Source organism: Falco biarmicus, chromosome 2 (genome assembly GCF_023638135.1).
Source record: "Falco biarmicus isolate bFalBia1 chromosome 2, bFalBia1.pri, whole genome shotgun sequence".
NCBI classification, from domain to species: Eukaryota; Metazoa; Chordata; class Aves; order Falconiformes; family Falconidae; genus Falco; species Falco biarmicus.
In genome coordinates this window covers 19,996,054-20,012,270 of record NC_079289.1, presented here as the reverse complement: position 1 = coordinate 20,012,270, position 16,217 = coordinate 19,996,054, and the positions used below count along the sequence as shown (strand labels likewise).

The 16,217-nt window shown below is 42.4% G+C and overlaps 1 protein-coding gene across 5 annotated transcripts; it reads left to right on the top strand.

Annotated features, from left to right (window-relative positions):
* The first annotated feature begins 4,488 nt into the window (after window positions 1–4,488).
* On the top strand, window positions 4,489–15,641 carry LOC130145036 (gap junction beta-6 protein). 5 transcript variants are annotated; one of them, XM_056329434.1, is made up of 3 exons: window positions 4,489–4,698; window positions 5,181–5,258; window positions 13,818–15,641. In XM_056329434.1, the coding sequence occupies exon 3, from the start codon at window positions 13,840–13,842 to the stop codon at window positions 14,629–14,631; it is 792 nt and encodes a 263-aa protein (XP_056185409.1). In that variant the 5' UTR covers window positions 4,489–4,698; window positions 5,181–5,258; window positions 13,818–13,839; the 3' UTR covers window positions 14,632–15,641. The 5 variants fall into 5 exon arrangements, with proteins under 5 accessions (XP_056185409.1, XP_056185408.1, XP_056185406.1 ...); XM_056329433.1 differs by having other exon boundaries at window positions 4,490–4,698; window positions 5,184–5,258; XM_056329431.1 differs by having other exon boundaries at window positions 4,490–4,702; window positions 5,184–5,258.
* The last annotated feature ends 576 nt before the right edge of the window (window positions 15,642–16,217 follow it).

Here is a 16,217-nt window from a genome sequence, read left to right as displayed (position 1 = left end):
AGGCAGCAATTAATTAAATCAAGTTAAGCAGTTATCAGTCGGTTAAATCAGGTAACAATGACTCAATTAAGTTGAACTGTGGAACAATGGATTTATTACATCAAACAAGGGAACAACAAACCAATTAAATCAGCTGGAAGCCTCCACGGGTACATCTGGAGCCTGGGCTAGGTGCCACCAGAGCAGGGGACTTGCAGCTGCCTGCTCCAGAAGAAACATCACAACAGCAACTGTGCATCACTGCCTTTCTTGTCCCCCTTTGCCCAGAGCAAAGGACACGGCAGACCATAGCTGGCCTGATTAAATATTTGTAATAAACCAAAGGGGTGGGGAGGTAGAAACTGTCAGCTTCCAAATTAGCAATAGCGTTGCAGAAATTACTGGGCTGCCTAATGATGGAGAAAGCTCTGTCTTTCAAATCAAGCAGATTCTAGAGACCTGGAGCTGTCAGATTAAGAAATTAACTGAGAGGCTTTGATGGGTGCCTGACAATGGTTTAGTCTACCCTACCTAGCATGCAGGAGAGGTCCACATTCCAATGGTGTCCTGGAAGAGCACGGCTATGTACTAAACCAGCTGCCTATGTCCATTTTGAGGTAAAAAGTGCAAATCATATGGATTGGCATGAGTCAGGCTGGTCATGTACTAGCAGTGCTAGGAACCATTTTCATCCCCTTTGGTTGATTCTCCATATCATTTGGGATTGGGATGTTGGGGTTTTTTTGCTCCCTACTGTTCCTTCTTCTATCTTCACAGGCAGGGAACATCACTGAAATCACCAAGTTACCTTAACAGGAAAGCACCCTGTATGTTTCTTTTGGGATATTTCATGGATACTCTTAAATGAAAATAAAAAAGGGAAGGTCTAATTGATGATGACAACCTGAGGACAAAAAGATAAGGGAGAAAGCCATTTGCCCTATTATTAAAAGGAAGTGCAATCCTAATTGTTCTGCAAGAGCACCTGTAAGGCCCTTGCAGGGGGGGAAAAGTACTGCTTGTCACAGCAGTACAAATGCTTGAGGAGCTGTAATGGTTAATAAATAGCAATATTACACGGGCAATCTTTATGATAGTACACGTTGTCATTTAAGTCATTATATTGAAAAGGAAGTGACTCTTCAGCTGTAATTTCTGGCTTCATGAAATTCTAGGACTTGCCGAGAGTGTGCAAGTCAGGGCCGATACAATCCCTGTAGGAATGAATGCTGGCCAGTAAATGAAAGTGAAAATAAAAGCTGAACACAAGCAGCTTCCTGAGCAGCACAAGGATGGGGCTTGATCTGAGATTTAATATATAGTATCAGTGCCCCGTGTATGTTCCCCTAATAAACGTGCCACAGGAGAGAGTGCACTTTGAGACGCACCTGCACAACAGTTTCACGTGGAGCGACTGGACTTCCTTTTCTTTTTCCCCCTCTGAACTGCTAAATAGTCAGAAGGCAGAAAGAGTGAAGTTAGAGATGTGAATGCTTGGAAAGGAACCAGAAATTTTCAGGAAGAAAACCCTCCTGCTTCCAGTCTTCGCTACAATGTTTGAGTAGCAGTCTGCCATGGGAAAACAGAAAAGAAACTTCCTGGTGGATTTTTTTCTCCTCTTTTATCCCTTCTGATTAATAAGAAGACTGAGAGGTTGGATTTGTTTTGTAAAAATCTTTGGTCTAATGAAATGTGTAAAAATGAGGTTAAAATGTCAGACAAAAGTTCTAGTCATCTCAGACTCTGGTTTGATTAATCAGGATGAAAAACTTGACCTACATCAGTATTTTAAAAAGGGTGCTTGTGATTTAAATGCTTTTCCAGGATAGTCAGCCTTGCCTGTGACCTTATAGATGATGATATGCACCACTAAAGAGACTGGCCTTATCCTAGCGCTGGGCTTCATATCTAAAGCTACGCTTGGTCCTCAATATTATGTTGTGACAACTATATTTATTTTCCAAAAGATGTATTTACAAAGATGTTTATTTTTTATCTGCATTATCATGCAAAGCACCTATTAACAGAATTTCTGACCCCTGTAATTTTAATTTTCCCCTTTGTTTACATGCCAATGATAGATGGTTTCTATGTTTATCTGTCTCCTTTTTCTCCCTTTTTGCTTTAAAATTATGTCAACAAACAAAATATACTTGTGCACAGCTGCAGCTATTACAGGAGGAGGAGCTGTCTTTCAAAAATAATCAGTTTACATGCATTTATTTCACAGGTTTATCAAACAGTATTTCTTATATGCTGGCTAAATAATACACAAAACATTCCTCATCTGTAAGGGAATAAGTACAATTTAGCTCTGATTATTAAGCAGTCAGTTACTAAACATATTCTGGTTTTTCCCTGTAATTAAAGAGAAAACCCTGTGATTAAAACTAGGAAACCCTTTCTTCTATTCCTTAAATTTCCAGCACTAACATGTCTCATTCTTTCTATCTAGTGTCCCTTGCATCATTACTTATAATCAAAGAGCATGCTGATGTTACCAAGTCAGAGAAGTAGCACTCAACAGACAAGAGAGGAAAAAATTACCCAGCAGAGGAGATGTGACCCCTTGCTCCCCACCACCCATTCACCTGGTGCTCCCCACTATGACTCCAGCTGAAGAACGGCTAGTTTGATATTGTCTTCTGAAACAAAGAACATCACTACTTTCTTTGCTGCCAGAACTGGGTGTTTCTGCCTTGGAATAAACACCAGGTATTGGCCTCCATAACACTCTCCTGAAGGTAGTGCAGTGAAGACTTGATGCAAGGCAGCTCAGAGAGGTCCATGCTGTATCCCTGCCCACGATTCATCTCTTTTAGGTAATTTCACAGTGAGATCCATAGGGTCTTGCCTCCACTAGCTTTTCATAATACTTTTCTTACTGCCAAAATGACCTCTTTTTGGCAGCAAACACAGCCTCAAAAAACAGCATGAAACTCAAAATCCTCTGCTGCAGCTAAATATACCCAATGTTTAAAGTATTTTGACATTGAAATGACAGAGATGGGACACATTTTATTTTATCAAGGTCACTGAATCAAGCTGGAAGGTGACTGGAGAGGTAACACACGTGTTCCAGGTGCCTCTTCTAAAGCTTTTCTTACACTAGGAGATGGGCTTCCCTTTTTGCAAAGTGTAGACGTGTGGCCAGGTCTGGAGTCACCTCCCTTTCTCATACATGAACCTTAAACATCATCTGAACACACAACTCCTGCAGAAGTCAGCAAATGCAGGAAGACTCAGGCCTCAGGCATTTATTGCTTGTCTAGCTCTGTGTAGCATCATATACCTTGGGCCTGGTCCTACTGTTGCTGCAATGAACTGACTACAGCTGCAGCAAGTGCTGGGTCCCCAGTGGATGGGGCATAACTATCGAATGGTCTGAGTTAGGAGCTGGCCCTGCTTTGTTCGGCAGGTTGAACTACAGGCCTCCTGAAATCCCTTCCAACATGAATTTTCTTCCAGTCCTAATGGGCAAGTTTCATGGATTTGAGTGCAAGGGTAAGAAGGAGTGGCAGAGGAAAGATGAGCACCACAGAGACAAGCTAATGTTTAAGCCACAGCTGATGGCAACTTCTTATCTTTCAAGCGTAACATTGAGTTGCCTATACTAGAGGTTTCTACCTCTTCTTCCTGAGCACAAAGATCAGTTAAGCCATTGACTTTTACAAAATATTTTAATGGGATTATTTTTATTCTAGGAAGTAGAGACTTTAAGGGCAGAAGACCTTAGCTAGAAATCGTTTATCATTTGGGACCTTATATTCTAAACAAGTGCAAACACACACATTTTTCACCCAAAGCCTGAGCAAATGTACTGTTGTTGTTGCAGTTGTGTTGTAAGTTTTCTTTGGAAATCAGGTTAAGAGAATCAGAAAACATTTATTTAGGTTGATGTGCATGTGTGCAAAACAGAGAATGCTGTTTTGGGCAGGGATTTTTGAACCCAAAGTAACTTGTTTCCTCAGCAACTGTATTCCTTGGAAACAGAAAACTTTCCAAAATAGGTCTTTCAGCTGACAAATATTTGCAGGTCCATGAAAGCCTGCGAGTTTGCAGGGCACTGCTGCAGCATTTCAATCAGAAACTACTGGCTCTTCCTTCATTTGGCCAGTAATTCCTTATTGATTACCAGGAGAAAAGGCCTGGGTTTTTTCTGTCCTAAGGCCCTTTTGAATACCTGGATTTGACAAGACGGAAATACAACCTTGTTATCTTAAGCAGATACGCATTTGCTCTGAAAAAAAACCACGCAGGTGCTGTTATCTTGATTTCCCCTCCCCTCACGCTCTCCCCCTACAACCACAAACCAGCCCCTGGGCGGCGACCGCCCCCAGGAGGGACCCAAGCCCTCCTGGCCACTCTTCCAGGCTTAGCTTTTATTTTGGCTGTTTCCCCCTCACGTTCAAAGCCCCGATCTCCACACAGCCCCCTCCCCAGGGCACGGCAGCGGGAATGGGCGTCCGGCCCCGCCCCGGGTTTCCCACCGCCCCCGCGGGCGGCCTGAGGAGCCGGGCGCGGGCAGAGGCGGGCGAGGGGCGGGTTAAAAGCGGCTGCAGGTGAACGGGGAGGGACCTTAAAGCTGCGGGGCGGCGAGGCTGGGGCTGGCCGCGCCTCAGGCACCGCCGGACCCGCGCTGAGCCCGCCACTCGCGGTGCCTAGTCCCGAGAGCTCCCGGCGGGGCTGATCTCCCCTGCAGCTGCGGGTGCTGCTGAGGCAGGTGAGGGGCGCGGTGGGGGAGGCGAACCGGCAGCTCCTCAGGTGGCGGGAGCGGCCGTTCCCGCGCGTCCTCCATGAGGAGAGGGCCCGCTGGCGGAAGGGGCGGGGGGCGCTGCGCGGCGGGGCAGGCCGAGCCCGCTGTTCCCCGCTGTAGCTGCAGCCACCGCTACACTTGTTGCACTCCATTACGGGGCCGGGGCCCACCGCGGCGGAGCCGGGAACCGTGGCGGCGCTGCCCGCCGCGGGGAGGGAGCGGGGGCCGCCCGCGAAGGCGGGCCGGGGCCGGTGGCGGGGCGCAGCGCCAGCCCCGCGCCATCTGGGAGCTCTCGGCTCTGCTTCCTGAGCTTCAGCGTGAAGGGGGTGCCTGAACACTGCGACTGGTTTTGGTTGGGAATACTCTTGTGTCTTAACTACGCGTTTAACATCTAACAGTTTCTTCTTTTTTTTTTCTTTTTTTTTTCTAATTCACCTTCTACTAGCAGCTCTTTGTAAGCACGTTATGTGAAGTACCTGACTGGCTAAAACACCAAGCAAAATAAGGGCTTCTGAAACTACAGGTAATTTGTGACACGCCTAGTGATGTTAAGAGAGCTGCATGACGGTAAACAGCTTGCATCAGTAAAACTGACAGGTCCTGTGAGTGTCTGATCACGCACTGGAAACATTCCTCAGAATTACAGGGGGAATAGAAAATGAGAGGTGTGAGTCAGAAATAAATGTATTTCGGAGTATCAGGGCTGGATAAGATCGCGCAAGGAATGAGTACTCAAGCCCTTAAATAAAAGCAAGGGACGTGCTGGAGTATGGGCAGGAGTGCTTGCTGAGCTAGCAGCAGTAGCTGGTATCTGACACTTTCTGTGGCATGCTGGGCATGGCTGGTTTTCCCATCATTGAGTTTTTTCTAGATTGGATGTTACTCTTGCAGTCTCTTCTGTTGGGAGGATCTCTCTTTCCCCCCAGTAGAAGAATTTCTTTTTCTTTTCTTTTGCTCCATTACTTTTTACTGTGTAGCTTGGAAATACCCTTAAGAGAACAAGCAAAGGGTTGAAAGAAGGAAGTGGCCTTTTGTCTTAAGAATGCTCTTCTAACCTAGTTTTTTGTGACTTTGATTAGTGGCTGTGGCCTGTGTGAAATAGTATGAGGGCTTGGGCCCAGATCCTGTTTGGGATTACTGTGATGTACGTGTGTGCACTGAGTCGAGAGCAGAATAAAATATATTTTCATCCTTGATTTTGTTAAAAATCTTTCACTTTTTAAAGAAGTTTTATGTGGTTTCTAGTATCTCTTGTTCTCCACTGTTCAGCCTGGATACCCTGCTTGCCACATACTTAAACTGGAAGAGCCCCAGTGGAAAAGCAGGAGGCAGAAGAATGCGCATGTGTTTGTGTTAGGTTTAGCTTAGAGGAAAAAAGGCAATGGAGGGCCAAGCCTCAGTCTGGAAGAAGGTGGTACCTCCATGTGTTGACTGTGTTGCGATGTAATTTTCTAGGTGGGATTTCTAACAGGTTTGCAGAACCATGAGGTTATACCTCTACTGCATGTTTCTGGGAGACTTCAGTCCCCAGAACTGTCAGTCTCATAGTTGGTAGAAGGTTTATGCATCATAGAGCTTAAAAACGGAACAGTAAAGTCATAAACTGAAATATTTCTCTGGAGGTATTAATTCTGCCCTGACAGGGCTAGTTCTCTCAACTTTCTGAAGCTTGGGCCTGACTGTTTTGCTGTTTGCATCCCAGGTAGATTACTTGGGCAACCTCATTTATTTTGTGCAGAAAGTAATTGTACAGTGAAAAAGATTTAGCAGACTATCTCAGTAGCTGGAAAGTTAGCAGGACTTTGAGATGTGTGTATGAGTTCTTAATAACAGTCATTACATAAGCTCATTTGGTGCCTGTGAGTAAAGAGGATTCTTTGTGTTGCTCGTGAACAGCTCCAGTGAAATCCGTAGTCCCAGAAACTGCATGAAACAAGAGCATGGGCCAAATCTTTGCTTTTTCTTTTGATGTTTTACCTTGTTCTGTTCCTCACTGCTTTTGTTTTTTAATGATGACTGATGAGTTATCTGAAAGGAGAACTGTGACTCTCGCCTGGCTACACACCAGTTTGTCTAAGGAAAAGCTTGAAGTGATGATATATGAGAAGAGATAATGTGCTGTCAAAACAAGGAATGTGGAAAAATAGAAACGCATCTCCTGTTAGGTGATAAAAGAAAGCTGAAAACTAATTCTATTCCTTATCTCGTACAAATGTTTCTTCCTGTAATAGATACTTTTGTAAAAAAGGAAAAAATTGTTTTTTGTCTTTACTTTTGACTTAAAAAAATTATAACAAAATACACACTAAAGGAAAAGCTGCACTGCAGTATAAAATCTTAGTGTTTATAAATGTATCAACATTTATAAATTAATTAGCATTTCCAAAAAGGTGCAAGTTCTGTGTGTGTTTGAAAGAGATAGTGACTTGCCAGTTCTGTGGGAAATGTTACATTGAAGTGGGAGTGGGCAGATTTGTAGAGGGGATGTAGATGTTTTCCTAGGTCTAGGCGAGGGGAAGTAGGAATTAACAGGTTAAGAAAAAAAGAAATACATTAAAATTTTATAACAAAGGTTGCTATTTTCATGACTGGGAGCAGGGCATAGTATATATAAAACTATTTAAAATATGGGAAGAAGGCCACTTGCATCAGTGAAAACATAGGGCTCACAAATCTGGCTTTCTTTCAAAGAGAGAAATCTAAAGCACACTTTGAAGGAAAGATTTATAGGGGGGAAAATGGCTGAGAGGGGCCAAATTCTAGTAGGACTTGTGCGGTCTTGTTATGCCCTCAAGTGTGACTGGCACTTCTGATTTCCTGTTCTCCATAAGTGGAGTGAATTTTGTGCAGAGATGTTCTGGTGGATGGCAATCCTCTGGTTACAATTGCAGGCTAGTGAAGTAGCTATGGGTATTTCCAAATATGCCTGGAAAATGACTTAAAACTCATGTAGGGGCATGAATATGGGACAGTCATAAGGGGGGTCATAGTGGGTGGAACTGAACCCTTAATGCTGTTGAATTGAACTAGAACACTTTTTTTTTAACGTTTAACTAAATATATATTGGGTCTCAATCTGTTGTGTTAAGGGCTGTCTCTGGGTTTCACACCAGGTTTAATTAGAGTAAAGAATGCCCTCTGTTTTCATGAACTTGAGTAGAAGAAAAGTACAATGCTTGCAGTGTTCAGATCTGCAACTGTCAGAGGTTTCCTGTTCCTCATTAGTCTTTGCCTGTTCTTGTGTCAAATCAGATATACTGTAATCTCTCTGTCATAGCTTTTCTGTTATCCAGTTTCCACTCTGATCTGGAGATAGGTGTTCAGAACAAAGTTTAAGAGCTACTAGAGAGAACTGCACATGCTTTTGTGATTGTTAGACTGCTCTTTTGATCTTTATTCAACTTTTTAGGAAAGAAGTTGTTGATATTTCAGAGTGTTCCAGCTGCATGCTTCTTGAAGTTCTTAATATACTGCTGTAAAATGAAAATAGCTGGAAGCTGTCTGTAATAGTGAAATTAAAGGATTTTGGTTGCCAAAGTCTAAGTTCAAAGCTGCATCTTCTTACAGTTTGAACTCTGCATTAAAGATACACCAGTGTAGGGAGCTGTATTCTTTTTCAGGTAGCAGGAATATTCTAGAAAACTGAATTCAAGCTCTGTACTTCTGACTTTGAACTGATACTTGTCTGTCTTGGTCCACTGATAACAAAGTATGAGTCTGTGAAGCCTGTAATTGTAGTGGAGCATTTCAGAACAGCCCTGTGAGATGGTGAGATTTTGTTATCCCCACTTTAATGTCTGGGAAACTGAGGCATGGGGCAGACTGATAAATTAGCTAGGAAGTCTGAGAGAGTTAGCACGTAATTGCTGTAGCCTGTATGCCAGCCTTTCTTGGTGAAATAAAAGGATGCTGTCTTTGGAAGGCATTAACCTGTATTTATTAGAAGCTTCCTTGGTGCAGTCTTGGCAATGCTGCTGTTCTTGTGGTACAGCACTAAAACTAACTCGGCAATGGGAATAATAAAATCTACATGCTAGCAATTAAGCACTTGCTGTTTTGCTTAGCCATAAACTAGACCCCAGGTTGACAGCATGAGGTGTGCCAATAGAAAGCTGCTGAAATCCAGATATGTATTTTTCAAATCTGGATATGAAAGCACATATACAGCTCTAAGACACCTTGATGCTGGTTATCAGCCCTTATATGAGCTAGTGTTCCCAGTGTAACTTTAGATCAAGACCTGAAGGGAGGGCTGTATTGGCAGTGCCTCTTCTTGAATGGGACTTATAGATGTTCCTATAGCATAAGTAAATATTGTTATACTTGTTAATGACTACTTTATTTGCTTGATAATATCCTATAGCAGCAAGCACAATGCTGTGTACGTGAAAGGAACTTCTGTTGTTTTTACCTTCGCTGTATTCTAGTTGTGGTTTGCTGAAGCTGTGGATTTAACCATTGACTAATGATTTCCCAGTGTAACAGTCTCTCACTGAGTGAAAAAAGTGTCTGTTAATGATCTGTACTCGTAAACACAGGAGCTTAATGATAATTGTCCTCAGTGGTGTGAATTGCAGGGATTTGCACTGGGTGTATGCACTGTGCTGTGATTGCAGTTTAATGTAGGCTTATGGGAGCTAGCTTTGAAGTAGAAGGCTGTCTAGCCATGGCAGCGCAGAGCTCAAACAACTGCCTAGAAGCTGGAGAACTACAGAAACGGTTAAGCTGTTGTTCTTCCCTTGCTGCTGCCTAGCCTAGTGAAAAAAACAAAACAACAAACAAAACAAAAGCCCAAACCAAAAAAACTGCTTATGTGCCTCTCTACGTGTGTGTGGTCATATAGAACAATTTTCCTTGTAGCTCACCTTTCAGTGGAGTATGGTGATCTTTTATGATAGTTTATAACTCCTACTGTAACAGCCGTATACTATCGAGATCCTCTGATTGTTTAAATTCAACAAGAAGGTTCAGCTGGTAGCATAAGAGACCTATGCCAATTGCAACTTTTTTTTTAATGTAATGCTTTAAGATAATACACTGCCATGATAAAATGGGTTCTAAATGCTGTTTCTCAGTCTTGTTGACTTCAGTTATCTTCTGTCTTTCCCAGCTTCTTCCTTTATAACCAGTCTCTATCCTCATTCCTACTTTACTTTTTTTCACAAAATATTCACATAAGCTTTGATGTCTTTAACTTATTCTTGTACTGTGCAGTACTTCTGAGATGAGCACAGCAGGTAAGTTACTTCTGTAGGCATTTAGCTGGATTTGCTCACATAGAAATAGAATCTGGACTGGCTCTATGAAAACAAGAGTTACTACCCATTAAAAGGAAGTAGCTTTCCTGCTTTCTTCTCCTTTGGTCAGCAAGACAGTTAATATTCTACTTGCTAGTAAAAAGGTCTTAAGAGTAAGTATTTGGAAGAAAGATAACCTATGATCATGGGTCAACATCCTAGCTTTTGAGTAAGTTAGGAGTAAATGAGCCATCACATGAGTACAGATAGCCCAAACTTGATGTTTAGCTGGAGTTATCTGCACTGACAGCTTAATAGTGTGAAGGACCATACTAAACTTAAATTCTGCTTGGGTCGCTGCATCTGTTTTATTGGAGAGAGGTGGGCGCTTCAGCAGTCCCTGAATTACCTTCGTTAGAGCTCCTAAATTGCATTCATGAGAGCTGTTTAAAGCCAGCTAGTAGGAAACATTGGTGCCAAAGTATTTGGATGGAATTCAGGCTGCCTGAATATGATCCTACAGTCTTAATTGTGCCACCTTTCAGTGAGAAGATTGTGAGACTTTAGTGGTATCTGATCAGTGCCTGTATCACTCTGGAGTATCCCAGAAGTCATATGACTTTCCACCAGCATAAAAATGAGCCTGAGAGGCCACGAGGGTACAGGCAGAAGGGGCAAAGGCTGATGACTACCTTGGCAAGCAGCAGGAAGAATATGGGATGGTGGCAGGAAGAGCTGAAGAGATAGTTGGAGTATTTGGAAAGGTAGGTGGGAATGGGGAAGAGGGCAGGGTTTGGGCAGGTACAGAAGACAAAGGCACTTCTGGAAAGGACAGGAAAAGTTGCTAGGAGATGCAGGGTGAGAGGCTGCTTCTGCAAAGTGTGGTGGCTTCTACATTGATCCACATACAGACATGCTTTTGCTAGAATTGAAGCACTGTGTTTTGGCTTAGCAAGCACAGTATACTCTCAAAGGAGATGGAGCAAATCAGATTAAGAGTAGTTTCATGATGTATTGTCCTTGGCAATAAAGCTTTGCCAGCCCCTCTTCCCCACCGACTACTTGTTCTTATCTGTGCTTTGCAATTTGCAGCCTGTTTTTTTTAAATGAAGTTGTACTTCTCAGATGCCTTGTGGGTCTGTGCTGTAAAGCAGATTGAATTGGGTTGGTTTTAAAGGAAAAAAAACCCAACCAAACAACAAAATATATTAGTACTGGGAATAACTTGAACAAGCCACCTGGTTTATAATGCACTCCCACAAAGTTGCAGGGAGATGGAGAACTGCAGTGTGACCTCAGGAGCAAACAATGATGGGAAGCATCTTGAGCTATGCCACTGAAGACAAGGTGCCCTTTAACTACACCCTGAGGCATTCATATTTTGAATCCCCTTCTGCACAGGGCGATAAGGAGTGATTGCATGTGGAAACAAATGCTTGTGAAGTTGTGGTAACAGGAAGGCGGCAGTATTGGTATACAGCAGGAGGTGAAGCTAAGAAACAGGGCTTATGAGGAGGGGATACACGGGTTCCACTTCTCAGCCTTTCACACTGTAAGGAGGTGGCTGACAGGCATGAAGAAGGAACAATGACTGAGGGAATGAAATGCAAGGTGTCTGGTGGAATTAAAGGATGTGTGAATGTTTTTTGTAATACCAGTTTACATGGTGCCAGTCTTCTACAGGATTGATTTTTTTCAGATGTGCAGAAGTATTTCTACTCATTCTTAGTTGTAGTGTCACTTTAAGTACTGTAATTGCAATGTGTGTGTAATGGTGTTTTTATTACTGTTCTCTGTTACTAATAAGGTTGTGACTATTCTGTTTAACGTACAGTGATCTCTAAAGCAAATCCTGAAAGAAAGGCTGGTCTGATTGATGAAAAATCAGAAGGGGGGTAGGGGGTGGAAGGGGATGGAAACAAATATTTGGAAATCTGGCTGGTATGTTTTGTAAGTACCTCTGGTATTAAGAGTCTATCTGTTTTCAGACAGATACAGAGGTAATATAGCACACAAAGTCTGCACCCTGAAGGAGGCTCTGGAATGGTTCTCTAATCCAAAAGAAAATCTTGCCCCCTCCTCTCCTTGGCTTTATTTCCTGATGTATAACCCCACATAGTCAACCAGCATGATCTGAGGGAAATGTAGTTTATGGAACCAGTGAAGGTACCTTACACTTTCACTCCAGTAACTCAAAAAAAAAAAAGAAGACAAAAAACCCCAAAAAAACAAACCCCCAACTTTGCATATAACTAAAACAAGAATTTCAGATAATTAATGTCCTCATTTTCTCTGAATAGTTGTGTACTTCAATGATCTGTATTATTGTGACTTACTGATTATATATATAAACTGCTGTAAACCAGAAAGGTTTTGACATTACTCAGAATGGGAGCGTGACACAGAAGACAACTGCAAAGAAATGTCTTCATTTTCTTCCTTGTGCAATGTGACCTAGCTCAGAGTTATGAAAATCATAAAAGTTCTGTCACATGATGGATATGATGGCCTCTGCGCCGGTGGTTGCTCTTCTACCTAGAAACCTTGAAAATGTGGTTTTACTGCCCTGTGCTGTAAATGCCGAAGAAAGATCATCTCTGAGATGCAAACAACTTGACAAAGTTGAGAAATAAAAACCTTCATGAGGAATTTCAGAACAAAGATCTGTGAGCACTTTTAGAGGGTCCTGGCTGATAGGGATGAGAAATGCTGGCTTCTTGGATTCAGAATAGCTTGCAAACTAACTTTGTGTAAGTCCATCTGAAGCAGAGGGGTGGGGGGAGGTGGGCTGAAATTCCTCTGAATGCCATCTGTAAAAGGCTGTTTGTGGAAGCTGCGCAAACCCAGGCAACTGTGGTGTTCCTGGGGAGGTATGTGGTATATCCATTACAGTTGTAGTACGTTGAAACTCACCTACTGGAAACTGTATGCTTCTCTTGAAGTCTCAGCTGCTGCAGGTATGTCTGAACTATTTAAGTGTTGACTTCAGCACTCCCAGCCTCTGAAATGTCTCCCCTATTCTAGGAGTAATGCAGTCTGTGTTACAGGGAAGGGGGGAGGGAAATCATCTGACAGGCATTGACGAGGGAGTCTTTGTCTAATTACTCTAGCGTCTCTGTAGCTGGTGGAGAGAAATGCAATTTTGGGATGAATCTTTAAGCACTGATTTTAAACATCCAACTCGGAGATGGAGAATGACAGAGGCTTCACCTTCATTGCCTCAAGCTATTCTGGAATTTGCTTCAACTGACAATATAGATCCCTACAGCCACATTTTTTAAAATTGTGAATGCAGGTTATCCAGACCTGCTCATGGAAGGTTCTTCAAAGTCTGTCTGTTGCTGGAATGTTCTCATGAAAATGTTATTTACACTCTAAAGCTAAGGATGGGCCAACTTGGCTTAATTTATATAGGAATTCTAGCTGTCCCAACACTTCATTTATTTATTTTTAACATAACACCTACCTTACTTTTGGCTGATGTCATCTAATTTTGTTACTGTTATCAAAATACTAGAAGTTGTAGCTTTTAATTTAAGGCTGTTTTCATCAGTTTCCCCATCTGCTTTTCCTACTTAATGTGGCTAATAGTTTTCAGTTGGCAAATGCACCTAGGAGCCGAGTGAAAGTGATACCATGTGTGTAAGTAACAAAATATTACCTCCTGATATGTGATTAGATTATTATTTATGACAGCTTGTAGGTAAGCCCACTGTGTTGCCAAAATGTAACCACAGCCAATGGATGTGTTGCAGTTATGTGATACTGCCTTTATTTTATACCGTGTGCCTGATGGTCTTTGTTTTCTGTTGTGATTAATCTTAGTTTTCTTTGTCTTCTCTTAGGTCAGAGGATTAAAGCAAGACAATGGACTGGGGAGCTCTGCATACCATTTTAGGAGGCGTAAATAAACACTCCACCAGTATTGGGAAGATATGGCTCACAGTCCTGTTCATCTTCCGTATCATGATCCTGGTTGTGGCTGCAGAGAGAGTCTGGGGAGATGAACAGGATGACTTCATCTGCAACACTCTGCAACCTGGTTGCAAGAATGTTTGCTACGATCACTTTTTCCCCATCTCTCATATTAGACTCTGGGCCCTGCAGCTGATCTTTGTTTCCACACCTGCGTTGCTGGTGGCCATGCATGTAGCTTACAGGAGGCATGAGAAGAAAAGGCAGTTCAGAAAGGGAGACCAGAAATGTGAATACAAGGACATTGAAGAAATCAGAAAACAGAGGTTTCGTATTGAGGGCTCCTTGTGGTGGACATACACTAGCAGCATCTTCTTCAGACTGGTCTTTGAAGCAGTCTTCATGTATGCGTTTTATTTCATGTACGATGGGTTCAGAATGCCTCGGTTAATGAAGTGTAATGCTTGGCCCTGCCCCAACACAGTAGACTGCTTTGTTTCTCGACCTACTGAAAAGACGGTGTTTACTATTTTCATGATTGCTGTGTCCAGCATTTGCATTCTTTTAAATGTGGCTGAGTTATGCTACTTACTGACAAAATTTTTCCTCAGAAGGTCTAAAAAAGCTGGAAATTCAAAACATCATCCCAACCATGAGAATAAGGAAGAAACCAAACAAAATGAAATGAACGAGTTAATATCTGATAGCTGTCAGAACACAGTTATAGGATTTTCAAGTAGCTAAGGTGGTGTAAATGCTGGTGTTCACTCTTTTTGGAGTGAATGTTCTGTTTAAAGGCTGCAAGTGAAATTTGTTATATAAAACAATTTCAGTTGGGTGAGACTGATACGTAGTGTCAGGTGTCAAGTATGCACATGTCTGAAAAAATCAGGGCAGCCTAAACATGTGAAAATGGCATGAGGTTTAAATAGGAAATGGTATCTTCCTATGAGTACCCTTACAAACTGACTATGACAAGTGGGAAACCCACTAATACCTTCATGCTGACAACAGCTCCTGAAAACTACATGCAACAGCGATAAAAACAAAATTCTTTCCAAGCTAGATATTCTAGTATTACAAGATGTTTTGTAATAGTGATAGTTTTTACTTGTGAACTGACAATTAAAATATTTTTTCTAAAGTCTAAGATTCCATGTGACTTAAGGTGTTATAGTACACAACTGACTGTATATTGTTTCTTCACCAGGCATATGCAGATGAACCCTGTAATACCGTATCCATAGGGAGGAGATGGCGATAGGCTACATCTCTACAGCTTTGCAAGCGCTGCTTGAGTCTGGACAGGTGGCTTGGGACACTTGCATACACACTGTGGGCTGTAGGGAAGTTGTGTGAAAGCCTACCATGTGTAGCACGGCTGACTGAGGTAGCTAGGTCCCAAGTGCAAAGTCATGCCTAAAGCCAGCATGACAATATAGGTACAGTCTGAGTAGACATGCTATAAACATCTAGCAGACCTGGTAATCTTATTGCTCTTTTAATTGCATACTGCCACTTCTATAGCAACTTACACAACTTTATGTAAATGTTTATTTCTCTGATGTACTAGCTGTATTTGTTTCTTTATGCTATATCACATCATGGAACTTTTTTGGTTTTGATTTGTTTGCTTTTATTGTGGTAGACTGGTGCTGTTACAAAACTAGGGGCTCTTTGGTTTGAAGGACATGGAGAAGTACCACTGGAAACAGAACAAGTCTTCTGAATAAAAGGCAAATACTTTAACCTTTCTCAGTGAAGTGAGAGTCTATCTGTGAATGCTAGTGAGGTCTTAAGCAAGGCAAATGCTTATGACAAATTGTTTTCAAGCAGGGACTGTATGTCCAATGTGCACATAGCCCGTACACAGCCCTCGTTCCCAGCCAGAGCACCTATGCCCTAGTTCTGTTGTCCATACTCTGATGGAGGTACGCACGTAACTCTTGAGGGCACGGGGGTGTGTGTCTGGGGGAGGGGTTGAAAGCCAGGGATCCTGAAAGTCAGAGGCGGGTGTAGTACAAAGCCTTAGTTACAGTGTCTTGTGTGTGTTTCCTATTTTGGATCACTTCTCACCGTGATAAAAATGTCACGGACATGCTGACCTCATCAAACTTGCTCTTTCTTTTTTCACGCTGGTCCAGATGGATTAGCCTCATTGTATTTTGTATCGTGGAGCTGTTTCAAGGGGTATAACAAAGTGCAGGTAGCCCTAGGAAGAGAGATTACACTCGGCATGGTTTTCTTTCTGCTGTTGTGTCACACTTTTTTTGTAGCAGGTGTGAGCACAGCTTTGTGTGTGTCCGTGCTGTAAGTGGGTTTGGGCTGGT